The 18,772-nt window shown below is 42.1% G+C and overlaps 1 protein-coding gene across 21 annotated transcripts in view; it reads left to right on the top strand.

The window, feature by feature from the left end:
- The window catches only part of HMBOX1 (homeobox containing 1), a 130,835-nt gene extending 112,151 nt beyond the window's left edge, over positions 1 to 18,684 (top strand). For 18 of the 21 annotated variants that reach the window (XM_085218298.1, XM_085218296.1, XM_085218300.1 and 15 more), the window contains one exon: positions 1,522 to 18,684. In XM_085218298.1, the coding sequence (XP_085074424.1) occupies positions 1,522 to 1,659 (138 nt within the window). In that variant the 3' untranslated portion in view covers positions 1,660 to 18,684. The remainder of the gene's footprint in view (positions 1 to 1,521) is intronic. The other 3 variants (XM_085218297.1, XM_085218299.1, XM_085218304.1) reach the window with 1 other exon arrangement.
- The last annotated feature ends 88 nt before the right edge of the window (positions 18,685 to 18,772 follow it).

Here is an 18,772-nt window from a genome sequence, read left to right on the forward strand (position 1 = left end):
TTTCTTTTCTGTAAAACTAATGGCAAAATTGTCATGTGGTCACCATTAGTGCCTCATTTTAAAGAGAGGAAAACACTGTGATTTTGCCCAACATCTCAGCACAATTTGTTTGACAGTTGAGATTAGTTTGGATATTGTTGTTTCTCATTCCTGTTATTTTAAACCAAGCCCTGTTTCTGATGTAGACTAAGAAGCATGCACACTTCACTATAAAATTATGTCAAACATTTGATCTGACATTGTATGGCCATTATGTGCCTAAAAAGGTAACCCTTTTTTTCCTTGATTTTGTAAGTATCACTGCAAGCCTGCAGCATTAGTTTCCCTGTATTAGTTTTGCTTGCCAAGCATCATAGCAGTCAGCACAGTGTCCTCCTACAGCTGAGAGACCTTGCTCTTCAGAAAATAAGCATGAAGAAATATGTAGCACTTGGTTCAGCAGACTGGAGAACTCAGCAGAGGTTCACCTAGATCTTTGAATTACGGTAGTTCCAGTCCCACGAAATCATTGCACTGTTTTTCTAAGCAGGCTAGAAGCTTTTCAGCACCTTTTTCCCAACACCTTTGTGAATTCAGTTTCTTCGTAGGACAGCGGCTCAGACCAAAGGTCTGGGTGAGGTCAGTACCACTGTTTCAGGAAAAGTATTTTTAAAGAATAGGGTAATTATAGAGTGATTTTATTATATTAGCGTCCAGCTTCTGGAAGGCAGTAGTCTTGAGAGACTTCCTGAGCCAGGCGGTGTATCCACTTTCTTTTTAATAGTTATAGTAGACTAATTTTCCATGAACTTGTCTAACCCCTCTTTTTAAAGGCATATTTACTTTTGTCTAATCTAAAAATCAGTGAATCCTACAACTGAGCAGTGATAAGAGAAGAGCTGCTTCCTGTTTTTGCTTTGGAACGTATTATCTCATCATTTCAGTGAGCACCCTTGCTTATTAGATCATCAGAAGTAGCGAACAGTTGTTCTCTATTTACTGATTATTTGTAATAAGCATTTACCATATCAACCATCAGCCATTTCTTTTCCAAGCCGAGGAACTGAGCCTCTTTAGTCCGTCCTTGTAAAAAAGCCAACCCCTGACTCTTTCTCCTGATTGCCACTCTCACGATTTTTCCTACTTCTGTTATGTCCTCTTTAAATGGAATGAGCAAAACTGGATACAGTATTCAAAATGTAAGCACAGCATGAATTTGTGCAGTGGATAATGATCCCTACCTTAGTTTGGTTTCCTGACATATGTTGTATATTGCTTTTATCTTTATGATTTCCTGTCTTCCTCAGAATATTCCCTCTGCTTAAATTTTTCTCTAGAAAATTGGGTACACCACTCCTTACCCCTCTTACCTTTGTCTGCGCATTGAGGCAAATCAGTTGTGTAAATTCCTTTCATGTTGTACCCCTGTAACAAATGTGCAATTTGCTGCCCCTAGGCCGTTATTTTATACGCTATTTTTGTTAGCTGCTTTTCTGCTTGTGTAATAACCACACTTCTCTCTTCTCCTTTCCACCTGTGCAGGATGACAGCACTAGCCATAGTGACCATCAAGACCCCATTTCATTAGCTGTGGAAATGGCAGCGGTAAACCACACCATCTTGGCATTGGCCCGGCAAGGAGCCAACGAGATCAAGACAGAGGCTCTAGACGACGACTGATATAAAGAAGGGGGAGGGTCGAAGCAAGAAGTAACTTAGTTTTAGACGTAGCACCTTAGCAGACTTTCCTCGGTCCTTAATATGTGTTCTTACAGTATAACTTTGCAGTTTCTTGTACGTCAGTTAGCTGTTAGGGTCTTGTTCTGTGAAGATGGCATGGTGCCCTCAGCCTTTGCGTATACTCTCTCAGTATTAATTCCCAATAAATAATCAATCAACCAACCAACCTCCCTCTCCCAGCCCCAGTGGCTAGAAAAATCTTGCTGCTCTATCTTAGCATTCAAAGTGCTTCCAGGTATTTTAGACAGTCCTCAATTACAAGTCTTAGGCTACACTTAAAATCTTGGATACCTTTAGAGATTGTGTAAAAATAGTCTGTACGCTTTTCCTTCTCTGAGACTGAAAGGATGCAAGCTGAGGTAGTGGCACAGGGTCGATGGACACCAGACTGGGAGTATCAACAGAGAGTAAAAAGAACACTAGAAACCCCACTTCAGCTGATTCAGATTTCCAGCTGCAATAAGCTGTGCCTCACTGGTCATACAGTGACTTGATATACTTTTGGGTGCTGTGCTAAGAATGTCCATTGGAAACACATTCACATATTTCAGTTGATGTTCACATATTCAACACAGACATCCTCTACTCACAAGCTGCGTGGCTTAGTGGATAAGTACTGCCTTCTGCCTCTGGGACCATGATTGAAGCCCAGCCTGGGATCATATGAAAAATGAGCTGAATGTCTAATGGACAACAGTCCACCTCTCAAAACCACTATTCATTATTTGGCATGGCTTGTAGTGCCTGCTCAGAAGAGGTCTAGACTCTATTGATCTGTCACTAACAGTTTCACTTTTTATTCTTCCTTTTCTGTCCCCACCCTATTCCCCTCTCCACTTTGCCACTTTCAAAAGCAATGTTTTCCAAGAAGGTTTTAAGGTCATGAAACGGGTGAGTGATTTTTTTTACACGTCTGTGTAACTAATGCCTACATCTAGCCCGAAAGGTTATTCAAGAAGTTTGACATCTGACCTTTGCTAGTTAACCATCATAGCATAAATATTCTCCTACATAAGAGCTTTTGCCTTTGCTTAAAGGCAAGAGGATCTCTTACCAGAGAAACGGGGTGTGAATGTTTTGTGTTCTCTTTACTCTGTCCTTGTTAAGATGTGAGAAAGCTATACTGCTACGAGCAATTTAATTAATAATTGGAAGCCATACTGATAATGGATGTGGTAATATTTGTAAAGCAAACCTACTTTAAGTAGCAGAAACTAATGGAATTGTTTTCCTTGATCATATGTAGCACTTTTGTTACCTTTTTTCTTAAAGATATTTATATTTGATAAGTCTTTTTTTTATCATTTGAGAATTCAAAATGCCAAACAGCAAACTCGCATTACAGAGTCACCCTGCGATCGCCTTGTCATCTAGTATCTAAATGATGAACTGTGTGTGCATCTAAGAAAATTACATCTGCTGGCATTGTGTGGAAACGATCTCCTGGCATCCTGATAAAATGATATGTTGCTGCCGGTAAGAGGAAACATCTCAATGGAAACAGCACGGGAAGTGTTAGAGACAGGCAGGACTGTGTTACATTAAAAAAAAACAAAAACAAAAACAAAAACAAAAAAAATAACAAAAATAACAAAAATTAAAAAAAAACTATGTAAATTTTTGTATATAGATATATAAAAATTTCCATAGTATTTCCAAAACATTCCATTTGTATCTTCCCCATTTACGTGGGAATAGCTGAAGTGGGGAAAATAGCTGAATTCTGAAGGATGGGCTTCCTTCTTCTCTCATCCTCTTCCGAAGGTGGAGGGGACAAAAGGAAGTCACAGTTACTTGGTTTGTTCTCATCCTCCCTTCCTCATGCACAGCTATCAGTTAGCATCGTGACCTCCCAAATTGCGGCTCCTCAGCAGGTTTTTGGGCAGCCTAAACCCACCAGGGTGTAGGCTAGCTTAGATCATCCTCACATCTGTTAATCTCACCAAAATTGCTTGGGTAAGTGCGGAGGAGATTTTGTGCTTTCAGAGGGTGCAGAGCTGGCACCTCTTTGTCTCTGTAACTCTGAAGATAAATAGGTAGGTCTTGGCCTCGTCTTTCATTTATGGATTTCATTGGAAAATTTATGTGCTTTCTTTAGGTATAGATCACTGAAGCAGAATGAAGCCGTCTTTTTCTGTTTTATTGCATTTCTTGAGTAGGCAAATTTGTAAGTAGCATCAGGGCAGACTCGGGGAAAACACAGAATTGGATCAGCTGCCGTTGCACCATTGCAGTTTATTTCTGAATGTGTGTGTGAATGTTTTGGTACTAAGGAGTGAAAGAACAGGGAGAGCTTTTTTTTCCCTATTTTTGCACAGCAGAATGATCAAGCAAACTATAGCCTTAGTGGAATTTTACCTTATTCATACTGCAGTCACACACCAAGCTGACAAGCAACATCCACGATTTATAGGAAGGAGATTTTAATAATCGATGGCCTCTTTATGTTGGGATTGCCACCACCATTTGTCCTGGCTGTTTCATTTTAAAAAGAACAGACTCAAACTGTTGGACAGCTGCAATTTTAGAAGAAATATTGCTTACTATAGCATCTCGAGAAAAAAAAAAAAAGTCCTTGTTTCAAGCATCGCCTTTTTAAAGCAATAGGGAAGAATAAAAATCCATATTCCGATTTTTGGTTCATGTGATGCAGGATCAGAGTAACACCCCTAAAACTGTATATCCAGACCATCTGATGTCCTTTATAATAATATAGTAATCTGACCATAATTCTGTCTGTCAGTGTCAGGTAGCTGCTGGTCTCATCAGGCGTCGATATCCAGTATGAAGGTTAATCAGATAAACCACTTGTGAACAGCTGGAGATTGTCAGATCCTCCTTGTCTGTAGCTTTTAAGGTAAATACCAGTTTGCTGCTCTCTCACATCGTCTCACCAGATTTGCAAACAGCAAATTGTTTAACCAAGGAATCGGTCATGCTGAAAAAAGAAAAAAAAAGAGACATTTGGTGTGTTTCAGGTTTCTGTCACCTTGGTTTGCACTTACCTGCAAGAGGAATGAGGAAAGAGTGGGAGTTCAGGTGCGTGCAGCAGCCTGTTTCCCTTATTCTGAAAGTTCATAGCAGACAGTTTGCAGATGATTAACAGCTTTCTGCTTTGACAGGAATTAGCTTACATGGAGTAGATGCTGGTGTGACGATGTCAGAAGACCTGCCCCTGATCTAGAGTAATTGAAAGACTTGGTGGAGAGTGCGGCCTGTGATTTAGACTTTTTTTCTAGGTTTTCTGCTGCAGTGTGGGATGTTGTTTGTGTCTTTTTGTCTCTGGAGATTCTTGAAAATTATCTTCTTGGTGGTGGTGGGTTTGGTTTTTTGGTCACGTCGCAGTTCAGTGGCAACCTGGAGCTACTGCAGTCTGTTCTTGTGTGGGGTCCCTTGAAACAGGTCTGGTGGCAGACTAGGTCTACCTTTTTGTTCTGTGAATAGAGAAGAAATCATTCAAGATGGTTCCTCTTCTGTGATGGGCACAGATTGCTTTTAACTTTTAGAGTAAATTCTGGCTGTTATTTTGTGGCTCATAAAGTTCTTATACTTGAGTTCTTGTCTCTAACAGTCTTCTTAAAACAACAATTTCTACCTCTACTTGTTCTTTTGTTTTTGGTTTGAACTCTCTATGTCTTTTTCCTGAAGTCTGAAATCCCAGATAGTTACAAAAGTATTCTGAGTTGATAAAGGAAATCATAACATAGCAGCAAGCAGACATTATTCATTGATGGCCTAGAGTTGTAGAGACATCTAATACACTACAAGCATAGATATTGTTATAGCATAATCCCATTACTCATATGTTGGACATGAGCAGGTTGGTTGTGAGTCAGCAGTGCATCCTTGTAGTGATAAAGGAATTTCATTAGGAAGAGCAAGGAAGGCAATAAGTAAATCCCTTCTGCTCTTCACTTCTGGGAGCCTATCTGGAGTATTGTGGTCAGTTTTGGACAGTGGTACGTCCGTCATACAGCTGCTGAGATGAGGGGGTTGGAGCACATGTCACGTGTGGGAGTTTGAGAGAGCTGAGGTTGTTTGGATTGGCTCTGGGGAGATCTTATTTTGCTCTTTAATTGTTCTAACTGGTAGTGAATACAGTATAGCGAATACAGAGCCAGGCTCTTCTCAGAGGTACATAGAAAAAGATGAGGAGCAGTGGGCTCAAATTGCATTAAGAAAGTTCCAGATGGAATTTTCAGAGGAATATTTTCGTACTGCAAGTGGTAAAAGAGGGGCCAAGAAAGGCAGTGGAAAAACCCATCCTTGGGGATATCCAAAACTCAACTGGACAAGATCTGGGGTTGGATCAGAGATCTTCAAAGGTCTCTTCCGACCCAAATTATTCTTTGTAGGTTGCTCCAAAAGTAATGCCTCCTATTTATTTCCATTGAAACTACAGCAGATGCGAAGAGCACAATAACAATATTTGATAGAGAAAATTCTCAGCTACAAAACATTGTTTTTCAGCATAGCCACCACCATTAGCTATGTATTTTTGCCAGCGATGAATAAGAGCCTACATCTGTACCGATGGAGGTAACCCCCTGTTTCACAGCTGCTGTGATGGTATTGTTGTTAGAAGTTGTTGCCCATGCAGTCCATATTTCATCAGCCAGAAGAGATGGAAGTTAGAAGGTGCCAAATCTGGACTATGCAGAGTGTCGCTGGACAGGCCAGCCAAGAATGGCGGTGTGCTCCGTGTTCTTCAAACTAATATGGGACCTGATGTTATCATACTGCAAGAGAAAGATTGTCGCCTTCTCTGGCCTGGCTGTGGAAGTTCAAGCCTTCAGCTTAGTCAGTGTGACCTAACAGTCTAGGTTGATGGTTTATCCAGGTTCCAGGAAATCCAGAATGATCCCTCCTTTCCTATCCCAAAAGACTGTGCACAACACTTTACCATCTGAAGGCTGTGTCCTGTAAGTTTTTCTTCAATGGGAAGTTCAGTTGTCTCCAGTCCATATGCTGCCATTTTGACTCTGGCTCGTGGTGGTGGCACAACGTCTTGTCACTGGTAACGATGCGATCCAGGGAACTCACCTTCAGCCCTGTGTTGGTTCAGTAGGTCCTGACAGACCTGCATACTAGTGTTCTTTCTATTCCCGTGTGAGCATTCATGGCACCTGTCTGCTGCAAACTTTGCAGTATTCCAGCATTGCCACTGTCGTTGAAGCAGATATTCAGCTCTGTACACAGTTCTCTGATTGTAATTTGCCTATTGGCACAAATGAACTGATGGAGATGCTCTTTTCTGAGTAGTGTGACAGCTGTGCATGGCTGTCCAGAATGTGGCTTGTGTTTCACATCACTGTCGCTGCTGCTGAAATGCACTGCCCACTGCCTCTTTGTGCTTACATCCACTGTTTTGTCTCCATTAACATTCAGCAAGCATTGACGAATGTCAGTGGATGCTGTATTTTCATCACAGAAGAATTCAGTTCCATGACTTTGCTTCACATGCACTTCCATGTCAGACACCATTCTATCAGGCTGCCTTTCTGTTGCCATCCATCACACAGCAACAGAACATAATGGAATATTGGTGGGAAGTTTCAGCCTCTACTGCCATCCCACCCACATCCACGTCTGATGCTATGGGCCAGCATCATAAAATAGGAGGCATTACTTTTGGAGCAACCCTTGTATGATTCTGTACAAACCTGCTCAGGTCAGGGAGTTTCCCAGTTCTCATCTGCACATGTTCACTTGTTTAAAGAAATTCTGTTATTTTGCCTATTGTTAAAAAGTTCTATCTTGTCCTGATATAGATGAGCTTTATTTGTAGAGTCTGGCTCCAGGTTCTAATCAAGCCATAAGGAATAAATCTCATTAATTATTTGCTCTGTTTACACAGTTCTTCGGGGATATTTGAATTAGCTTGTTTCGTTCCTTGGCTGACACTGAACTGGTAAGTTCTCCATGTTTTAATAACGTTTGTGCTGTAGATTCATTTTTGCCTTCGAGAGGAATTTTCATTGTCTTGCTGCTGTGAGTGTAGACTTGAAAAATTTCATACAGCTGAACAGATTAGAGGAGAAATTGTACTCAGCTGAAGCCCACTGTTGACTACTGGGATGCTAAATTTTTGGTTTCAGTAAATCTTCAAATGTCGATTGTCAGAAGATTTAGTTTGGTAGCCTAGATCTTCTGCACTTGCTTGGAGCTTCATGTTATTTTCTTAAGTGTTTGCTGTTGGCCATTGCCAAAAAATAATAATAGAAAAACATACAAAGACAGATTTGGGGTCTGATTTGGAAGTTATTTTGAAGAGAAATCATGATGATGTTCACTACTATGGAACAGCATGGAGTCACTATCCCAAGTGTCACTCCTGCCTTTAAGGTGCAAGAGAACACAGAGATAAGTTCAAGATTCTCAGATCCCCTCTGTGGAGTAACAGTGAGATGCTGCTTGCAGAGTAGAATGCAAGCATTGTGCTGGTAGATCACTGGTAGCAAGGGTAATAGGAGGATAGTTGGACTAGATGATCTTGTAAGTCCTTTCCAACCTGTGATTCTATGATTCTATGACATCCACCAGGTCGCTGAGCCACGCGGGGGTACGTGGTACTGGTAACAGGATTTCACTGTATGTTTCACAAAAATAAAACCACCAAGCCAAAACTGATATCAGAGTTGCAACTCGAAATTGCAGCCTCTAAAACGCTTAATGCGGGGTTCTTTTTCTCTGTGCGTAAGGTCAGTTCTGGATTCACGCATTTCAGTGTTAATTATGAAGATTCAGTACTGAGCTGTGGATGTTTAGTAGGGGAATATTTTTTCCCCCTTTATGCCTGGAATCCTCCTCATTTCAGATAATAGATTTCTTACCAGAAGTTTTCTATTCCTCCGCCTGTACCGGCTACATCACTCTGTAGCCCTCATTCCCACGGGTCCATCAGCTTCTTTCAAGTTCATTTGATAATTACCAGCAAATTTTAGTGTCAAAATAAGCTTTGTTCTTATGTTAGACAGGGCTTCCCACCCAAGTAGCTCTTGCACTCTTTGAAGTTCTTTGACTTGGTAATATTATTTTGAATGAAATCTTCAGCTTGTAGGCAATAATGTTGAGTTTCATGTAGCATTTCTCATTTGGCAGGAATCTTTATTGGCAGGGTTGCTCTTGAAAAAACTTTTAGTGATCGAACGTATGCTTGTTCTTATTAGACAGCTGCAGGTTTTGTGTGTTTAAATGCCTCTTAATAGGAGTAATTGGGGTTGTATCACAATCCTGGCCGATTGATTGGAAGTTTGAGGAGTAACTTTTTCACTGTGACTTCTTGGGAGGGAAGGTGGATGGGCTGACCATGGGTACCGTCCAGTTCCAAAGGAGAAGAGTTGCAGAGAATATTCAAAACAAAGCTTTCCCCTTTTTGCAGCTGGGATCTTGAAGCAGTTATTGGCCAACGGGCATTTGGCAAGCTGAAAAGCATCGCCCCAAACCTCTCATTTTAGTGTCTATTCATTTTGTCTAATAAATGGGATTAGAACTGTCCAATTAAAGATATTGCACATTGAAGGAAAAAAAAAAGAGGCATTCTAGAGGCGACAGCTATAAATTCAAATTTAAAATATACAAAAGATATTTTTCTCCATTGTGAGAATTGTGTTATAACTAGAGAAGTGGATGCGATCATCTTGAGGGCTGTCAGTAAGAGGACGGCGTTTTGATGTTGGTTTTTGTCCAGCAAATATAAATAAAGTTAAATAAATTATTCTCAGTTGCGCCAGTGGAACAAACATAGGGAGAAAAATTCAAACCTCTCAAGAGTTGTTCATTGCTAACCTTGGCCTTAGGTTCTGTCTCTTAAAAATAGCTTGGAATTGTTTGTCCATGCCTATTTTCATGTCGCCATCCATTTGGCAGAGGTGATGCAGTAGTGACGATGGCATTGACATGGTTATGACAATCAGTACGAACTGTACTCGTTTCGTTAAGGTCCCTCTGTCACATGCTCCTTATGAAAATTCAGATCATACCCTAGCTCGTACTTGCTGGAACAAGTAAACAAATTTTTTTTTTATTAATTTGAGATGCAGTCTGTGATGTTTACGGAGTGCTTATCAGTGTAGTATTTGAGTGATATGTCAGAGAGATAGAAAAGGATTTGCTGTTTTAGGTGTGTGTGGGGTAAACTCACAAAACTTATTTTAGAAGCTCCCTTTAACCAAGCTGATCAAGGAAACTGACTGATTGGTTTGACTACTGCAGTGTTGTGCTCTTCCCTGTTCTTTGCAGTGAGCTTTGGAGTGCTCCAGCCAACGGCTTCAGCACAAGGAAACCCAACTCGTGAAAGTGGAGCGAGCTGTAACAGCCCTCGATGCTCTGTATGTACAGTGCATCCCACTCTCAGCTGGCTTGGCACAAGGCTGTCTGCACCATTTATCCCCTATTCTTGTTAAATGGAAGCGGGTGCATTTTGCTGATCAAAACATCCAGCATGCTTCTGCTGAATCCTTTCAGAACGCAGGCAGGGTAATGGGGATGGGCAGATAAATGTGTAAGAGTATGGCAGGAAAAGTAATGGCAGCTCTTTCGAATGGCTGGATGTTCTCCTGACATGTAATTAGCTGCTTTAGAAAGATGTGGATTGGCATGGTCATAATTAAAAGGATTTCTGTCTTTCTGTGATTGAAAACAGAAGATCTTCCGCCCCCTAATTTTCTTTACAACCAGCATTACTGGTGACATTTGGAACAGCTATACTTCGTAAACTTTAATAATGACCTGTTCCTAATGGTAACTTCTAGCAGCAGGGGCTGAAACAGAGTTTAGTTTTCTATGCAAAACTACTTCTCTTCCTTTTATGCTTTTGGGTATTTATTTCTTCTTTGTGGGTTTTAGAAATAAAGCTGACGCTTAATTGCGTGACTGTGTGATTACAGATTACCCTGTGTTCTGCTTGAGCTCTTCTTGATTTGTCACTTGTAGAGATGATAAGGAAGTATAGCCGTGGTCTGGGACTCCACTGATCTGCTCGTGCTGTTTTTACCCTGCCCACAGATGGAGAATGCCAATCGCAGTTAGCCTTCAGTTTCCAAATTGAAGCTGGCTTTTCTGTGTTTCTGGCTCTTCTGTGCCACTTCAGCACATCTCCTGTATGGTCTCAGTTTGGAAGCATTGCCAGCGGTTCTTGCTAAGGGTATAGCTGTGTTGTCCTGAAGTTGTCTGCAGTGTCCTGACCTGACGGGTGGCATCCCTGCCCACGGCAGAGTGTTGGAACTAAATAGTCTGTAAGGTCCCTTCCAACCCAAGCCATTCCATGATTCTGTGATATAATATGGTCTAGCATTACAAGCTAACTCACTTTTTTCTTAAGAAATCTCAGAAGAGATTTCTGCAGCTGGGTATTCTTCTGTACTGCAGGAGAGAAGGTGTACTGGTGACCTACACTAACATCATAATCTTCCATGATACGTTGCTAGATTCTGCAAAAGCATTTGTCATAAAGTGTTGTCTGCCTTTCCATTCTGTTTTTTGTGAAAAACAACATCTGTGGATCTGCCTTTAGCCCTGCAGAGCTTGTGCTCCATATTTGATTGTAAACTTCTTGACTGTATTCCATAGTGATACTGTCCTGCTGTACCAGATGAGTTTCTGAAGCTTTTTGCTATGTAAAGATGCATATATAGAGTTAGTAAAATTTAGAAAAGATAGCGGGTTCCTAACTTCAACAGATTTGCAAAGAAATTAGGAACTTCACTTATTTAGGCTCTTACCTAAATCCTTCAGTTACTTTTCAACTTCTTTATAGAGTTACTTCTGCAAATCTCACCCGTTGTCACTGTGGTTCAGAACAGACCTATGGGTCTTGGGTACTTAGCTCTTCCAGAACCATTGTTACTGGTAGTACTTACTCACAGTTGCAATGGTAGGAATTTCTTTCCTAGGACAGGAATTTTTAGACACTAACTTGCTGCTGTCACTGGCCTCAATTCATCTTCCTATCCTTCTCTTCCATCCCTCCTCCTTAACTAATTAAAGTCTTCCATGTTATGGCGAGATGGCATATGTAGCTTAAATAACACACCTCTGTAATTAAGAGGTTGGCATCAGCCTTCTGAGTTGTATTTCACATCATTTGAGATTTAAAAACGCATTTTACTAACAAATTTTATTCATCAAATCACTCAAGACAAAGACATGATTAAATTATCAATTAATATTTCTCACCCAATATATTCCAGTAAGAATATTGAGCATATATTGCATTCCTCAAAGTACGTTTGACTTTGCATTTTTTAAATTGTTATTATATTTTAAGTCTGCCTGCTGGTAACGTTGCTGCTATCTGTCTCTAACAGTACTGTAGTGACAGTGCTGAAAATGTCCTTCAGAAGCTAACCAGAGCCAAGAATTCAGAATATCAACTCATTGACCAGTTTTTCCCATACCAGGGTGCAAATTTATACTTCATGGCAAGTAAGCAGATCTTTTCAAGACCAAATGACAGAGACTCTCCCTTGGGCACATTTGAGCTGCCTTTTGTTCAAAAGGTTTGGTAAGATTTTGGTGCGAAAAGTAGCCATGAGAGCATTTCACCTTTCTGCATCGTTTGGGTGGTCTGAGTTTAGATGGAACTATGTGAGTTCTGAATGGCTGGATGAAGCAGAATGGAGTTTGCATCAGACATGGAAACTCATGTAATGTGCAGGGTCTCCTTTTAGCTAGTAGATCGGTCCCTTCTGGCCTTAATTGTTAAACTATGATTCCAAAGAGGTAGACTTCTACTCTTACAGCTATAACTTGTTCGTAGTATATAATAATTTGTTGAGATTTGAGTAGTAGAGTGGTTCTCTACAGTAAGAACTCCTTCAAAATGTATGACTTTCCATCAGAGGAAATGTTGTGCCTTATGTCTCTAAACCACGTCAAGTTATGTATGATAAAAACCTTTTTACTCTTTGTATTTCTGCCATGATGTGAATCAAGCGAACGCTGTTTTGATAGAAGGTGGTTTATTGTATGCTGCCATATTACTTAGATTTGCTTCAGCGTCTCACAGATTCTGCCCATCTGTCCTACTGAAACAGCGATACGTACTGCCATACCCATCAGTGTTCAGCAGCTATGGTAGCTCTGGAACAACATCATTCTCTTCAACCATTATTTTTGTTTCTTCTACAAAGAAGAACCCAACCAAAATCCAGAGCAGGTCGATCTGAATTTCTAATCCTAAATTTTTCTTTGCTATTTGAGCTATGAGCATGTGGGTACACGAATCCCAGCCGTTGTGTTTTCACCGTTATCCGGGCACATTCCACATAAAATCATTTCCCGTGAAAAAGTGTTGGTCAGTCACAACCATTTCCTGTAAGCTGCAGTAGCTCAAGGAACTGTTGATACGAATGCTTTTATCTGTTGCCAGCGTGCTTCAAAAATATCACAGCCACCACAAGTCTTCTTGCTAAACTCATCTCTCCTCTTGAAATGATTTCCTACCCTGAGCCTCTGTTTCCTTGAAGGAATTCCAGACAAGTATTTGAGCTATACTTCCTTCAGCAGCTCTGAGCCTTTCACTTTCCTCTGAAGCTGATCCTTGTCGGTACAGAATTTGTCACACATATTCGTCCCAAACTGTAGCTGTGTTCCTTTTGTCTTTCTTCCAAGCTCTTTCACACCTCAGTAGTCCTATTTTACCTGGTTTACGGATGGTTTTCTCACACAGACATGCTCTGACCTGAACTCAGTGTTTGTCTGGTCTCCAGCGAAGTGATGGATGTGATTTCCATGCTGATAACAAACCAGTCTGGTGTAATACTGAAGTTGAGGTTTTTGAAATCCTTTGAGCTCTTCACTACCTGAAAGACCCCAGCATGGGGGTGCTCCTCCCTTCCCTCCCTTTACTTTTGATGCTTAGATTAACAAATCAGGGAAACAGTAACTTCTAAGTATGATTTTTTGTTGTTGTTTTTAACTGGGAAGACTGGTGTTGGGCCTTGCACTTCAGTAGCTATTCCGTGATATTCTAGCAAATGATTTGTGAAAATACAGGTATGTCACAGATGCAGCCGTTCTTAACAAACTAATTTGGTGTTTCTTGCACATGATTATGGTGCTCAGGTTTACCTGTTCTGTTTAGTTCTGTGATCTTTGGTGTCTGTTGCCTCTCACCCTCCTGGTAGGACTAACTTATTGCTTTCTGTGCCCTTTCTCCATCTTCAGTGATTTCTGCCATTTCAATGTCATTCCTCTTGTTTCTCATTCTTGTCTTTTTTCTCTACAGGCACTTTATTACCTTCACAACTTCGAGCAGTGTATTTATAGTTAGTTGTTTTCTAATTCCTTTAATACTTCAGTCCAAGTCAACATAGATTCATCTCTCCTTTTGCCTATTAGATGGCACTGTATCAGTTGCCTACTTGAAGTTCAGATATATATTGTTCACAGTAAAGTATAAATATGAAAGAGTCTCCAGAGTTCACTCAGACCATTTAAAACAAACAAAAAGAACTCATAAATTCAGACCTTTTACAGCAGGTTTTCATCAGCAGCCTCCCATGTGAAATAGTGTATTTGCAAGTGCTGGACCACGGGCAGCAGAGGGACAAGGTAGTAGCATTATTTTTCTTTAATGTTTTGCTTGCACTTAATATTGGAAGCAGTATGAATCAGTGCAGTTGTTTTTCCTGGTTAGTGTGTTACCACCTGCTTTTTTCACGTGAGTTTTTGGGATGGGTGGTGTGCGGGTTTTGAGGTTGGACTTGATGGTCTTGAAGGTCTTTTCCAACCTGAGCATGTGTCCTGCTGCGTGTCGTCATGTCATTCACCCGGGGCCTGGCATCACCTTTGGCAGCCAGAGTAGCTTTTTGATTTTTTTAAGTTGTTCTACATTTGAAGGTGATTAAAAAAAAAAAACTTGAAATGGAAGGACTTCTCTGAATAGATACAATAATGAAAATGGATTGGATTTTGAAGTTCCCATCCTTCAGTGTTATCCACTGAACTTTCTTTTTGGCTTGTGCATGAATTTGTGTTGAGACTTGAAGCTTTCGATTTATTTCTCAGTTCTCTGGGGCCAGAGCCCTGCTTGTTCTTTGGAGAGGGGACATGTTGCATTTCATCCTCGTTGCCATGCAAACCAAGAAGCAGAAATATTTCTGTGCTGGGATCCTGCCGTAGCGCTAGCAGTGCCGTTCCTAACGCCATCAGCAGCAGCTCCTCCTCCCTCTGCCATCAGGGTGGCTCATGGGGCTGAGGGCAGCACGTCCTCCTGCACCAGGGGCTCTCGCTGGGGGAGCACCTGGAAGTCAGGCATCACGCCCTGCGTGACAGAGCGCTGTCACCGTGGGCAGAGCCACCAAGGACAGGCTTCTACCTTAAGGATGGCGTGGGAGTGACAGATTCAAACCAGGTTTAGTTCAACAGCGGTTCTGTCAAAGGGTGACAATTACAAGTGGGTTATGTCCACGGGGAGCACTGTTTTTTGACAGATGGCCTTGGCTGTCTCCCCCTTGGTCTCTATGATCTTCCCAAGGCTCATAAAAGCCCAGGAAGTGTGAAATATGTGCAGTACTTTTTTAATTATTATTATTTTTTTCTTAGTGTCGATTTAAAAAGTGCCTAAGTGAGTAACAGGACTCCAGAGTGAGCTGGAGAAATAGGATTAGACCTCATTTCCCTCCTAAGAGCAGAGCCCTCGCTGCGCTTCCTCCGGAGGAGCAGTGGGAGTCTGTAGCCCTGCAGAATCCAGCAGGGAAGAAATCCCTTTCCTCATGCTGCTCCCCTCATTCTCCAACCTAAAACTTGTTGGTGGGGAACTTCTTAGCAGACGGTGTTTCTCAGCCAAACGTGGCAATCTCTGTTTTAGGGTGGATGGGAAGGAGGGGGAAACTCGGGCAGAATTTGGCAGGAAACTGCTTCTGGGATTCCGGATGCAAATGGCTTTGTGCGTTCATCTCATATCTCTGGATAGCCCTATATCTGAGGTTCTGGGTAGGAGTGGCCGATATCCATAATGATCCCTTCTTGGAATCACAGAGGCGGTTTCTTCCTTTATTCTTAATTATTTCTAGGCTTGTTAGAGTGGCACCTGCTAAACATTTTGTCAGAATAATGTAATGATTGGCAGGTGGTTATAACCTTGTAAAAATGAGGATTTTAAGTGAGTAAAATAAAAGATATCAACGTTAGTTTAAAAAATTGCATTAAAGAGTTTCTTCTGACCATAGCAAAAGGAAATAAAATAAGGGAACGCTGGTGAGATGTGTTGGTACCACTGGAGGGTTCCGAAGATGAAAGCAACCCATACGTAGATGTTTTATTTTTCATGAGTAACAAAGTGTTGTTTTCACCGTGACAACTTAATTACATATGAGTTGGGAAAGCCTAGGAAATTTTGCTGGCAAGAGAAGCCGTAAGGGCATCTCTTGTGCAGAGAATAGAAAGTGAGCTTGTAGGATGTCGATGGGTGTTGGTATAAGCAATGATCAAAGGAGAATCTATGGCTGGGGTGCTGATGAGGACATGGTGCTCACGGAGCCCATAGTACATTGGATGTAGTGCTGTCCCCCTGCTCCAGAGATGCCTTTTTTTTGACTGTGATTTTTTTCCTAAACAAAGTGATTGTCGATAATGGTGGTCGTAATTGAAAAGAGCTTAGCAGCAAGCGTGTCCAACCCAGATGTGAAAAGGCAACGGAACAGTACAGGGGGCACAGAAGGAGAATGAGGAAAGCAGAGTCTCCGGGCTCTGTGTGACATGCTGTGGGTTGGGATTTCCATTTTGGGGTTTTGTGCACCCTCGTTTTGTTCCGCCGTCGCGTTGGGATGGGAGTGCCGGGCCGGCCGCGCGCCTCGGAGCACTGTGCTGAACGTGAGCGGTCGTGGTCTCATGCATGTGGGGCAGCTGCACTCCCCTGCAGTTCCTCCCCACGTCTCCATCAATAAGTGGGGATGAGCTGTGCCAGCTCTGCTGCTCCCACGGCTCCCAGCGCTCCCGCGGCTCCGTCCCTTGGCCGCTGCCTCCGTTCATGTCCTCGTTCCCCACCCCGCGCGCCCCGCCGCGAGTCGCACCTGTGTCTCATCTGCTGTAGGTGTTGTGCCTACCTCAAGAGGTAAACATGGTATCCTGGAGTCACACCTTCACTCTGTTCTTTTTTACACGAGCACTAGCGCGCACACACACTGGAATGTATATTCTCCCCCACCCCAAATAACCTCGTGACCCGATCCTTGCTGTAGCCACCACCAACTCCTCTTGCAAATTGGATGCTGCTTTAAATGTGAAAACAAATGTTCGAGAAGCTATAAAACCTGAATGAAAGCTAAAGCTGAATTTATAAAGCCTTGTTGCGTATGAGCCAAAAGTGCAAAAAGCTCTATATAATGAACTAACCTGCCACTCATATAAATATAAATATATATAAATATATTAAAATCAGACTGTTCTACAAAATTGTGTATTTGTATTTTTGTGTACGTACAATTTTCTGCTAAGCAGAAGGAGGATGTAGTATAGGATGATGTGAGAAGAGATTTTGTTTAATCATATTTCTTTGTTACTTATTTTTGTTAACATCCAGATGCCTGTCTTTGTCTTCTGTGTATGACACTGTTCCAAAGGTGCAGTATCCCTCTCCCGCCGCGTCCCACCCCTCTCCTGCCTCGCTGGGTGATGCTCTTTGCCGTGGCCGGGCTGCTCAGCCCATGGGCTACGTCCATCCCTGGCATTTAGTGGATGTGCTGTGCGTTGTTGTTTGCCACCTGGTGGGCTCTCACCCGCCTGTTCTCTGTAGTATCTTTGCTATGGTCCTCAGCATGAAATTTCAGGAAGAAACAAGTAGCAGTGCAGACCAGGAGGGAGGATGAGTAGGCAGCCAAGGCAGGGAGGCGGCACTGTGGGTCACAGGGAGCGAATCTCAGGTACCACCAGCAAGCTGCAGTGCACTACTGAGCAACCCCACGTTCCCCACAGCTGCCAAAGTGGTTTTGCTGTCAGGAGGGCGGGTGGGCAGCAGTGCTGGTGGGGCTTCGGTGCAACCTGCGTGCATTGCAGCGAGTGGTGGAGCAGCCGTGGCGTCCCTGTTCTCATGGCTCGGCGCCCTTCTGGTACTGATGTGTAGGAAGAGGTTTTCTGAAGTCTTCTCTAAGTCTCTGCAGTTAGCTGCGAGACGCTGATCCATCCCTGGATGTGTTTAAAACCATTTGGATGTGGTGCTCAGGGACATGATTTAGCAGAGAGTTGTTAGGGTCGTATGGTCAGGTTGTGGTTGGACTTGATGATCTTGAAGGTCTCTTCCAACCTGAGCAATTCTGTGATCTTGTGAGTGGATCTGCTCCGTGTTTTGCTGCAAGGAGACAGGGGAGTCATTTTGTCACTTGGTGTTGGTCCTTATGAGTTATAAAGTGGAGAACTGCCCCGGGAAGGTCCAAGCAGAGCTGTGTAGAACAGTCTGTGGTGGAGAATAACACAAAGCTCTGCAATTTATGTGATCCGAATTTCCCTTCCCCTTCCTTGCTGCTGGAGGCAAACGGGTCCTTTCTGTGCGCTCCCATCTACAGAATGAAGGTGACAGTTCACGTTTGTCCCATCTTCCTTAGGCAGTAGGTGCTTCAGAAGTATCAGCTCCTTCCCTCCTGCCCTTCGTGCTCTTTTTGTTTTAATTTCTAACATTGTCTGAACCGAATTCTGGTCCAGGGAGAGCGATACTGCACCTTTCCATGTAGGGCTCATATTTATAACAGTGTGTAATGACTGTAGCAAAAGTCCTTGTTTCTGTATGTGAATGGACAGAGAAACAAGTGCTCTATTGTATTGATTAAAATAGTTAAAATGAGTCCTGTATCATTGTATCTCCTATTCTGGATTAGTGCCTTTTGGACAGTAGACTGTTCTGTAATTAAAATGTAGTATAACTGCTTTTTTGTACAGTTTTGTTTTAATAAAACTTTTTTTTAATTTGTGTTTATTTTAGTATTGTACCTCTTAGAAAATAAAAATGTATAACTCAACAAAGACAAAGTTCTCTGATGGTCCTTTTTGTCTGAGGGTGGTGACAGCCCTTAGCAGCCTCAGGCACGAGCAAAGGAAAACACTTCTCTACAGCTTC

Source organism: Meleagris gallopavo, chromosome 2 (genome assembly GCF_905368555.1).
Source record: "Meleagris gallopavo chromosome 2, MGAL_WU_HG_1.1, whole genome shotgun sequence".
Taxonomy (NCBI): domain Eukaryota; kingdom Metazoa; phylum Chordata; class Aves; order Galliformes; family Phasianidae; genus Meleagris; species Meleagris gallopavo.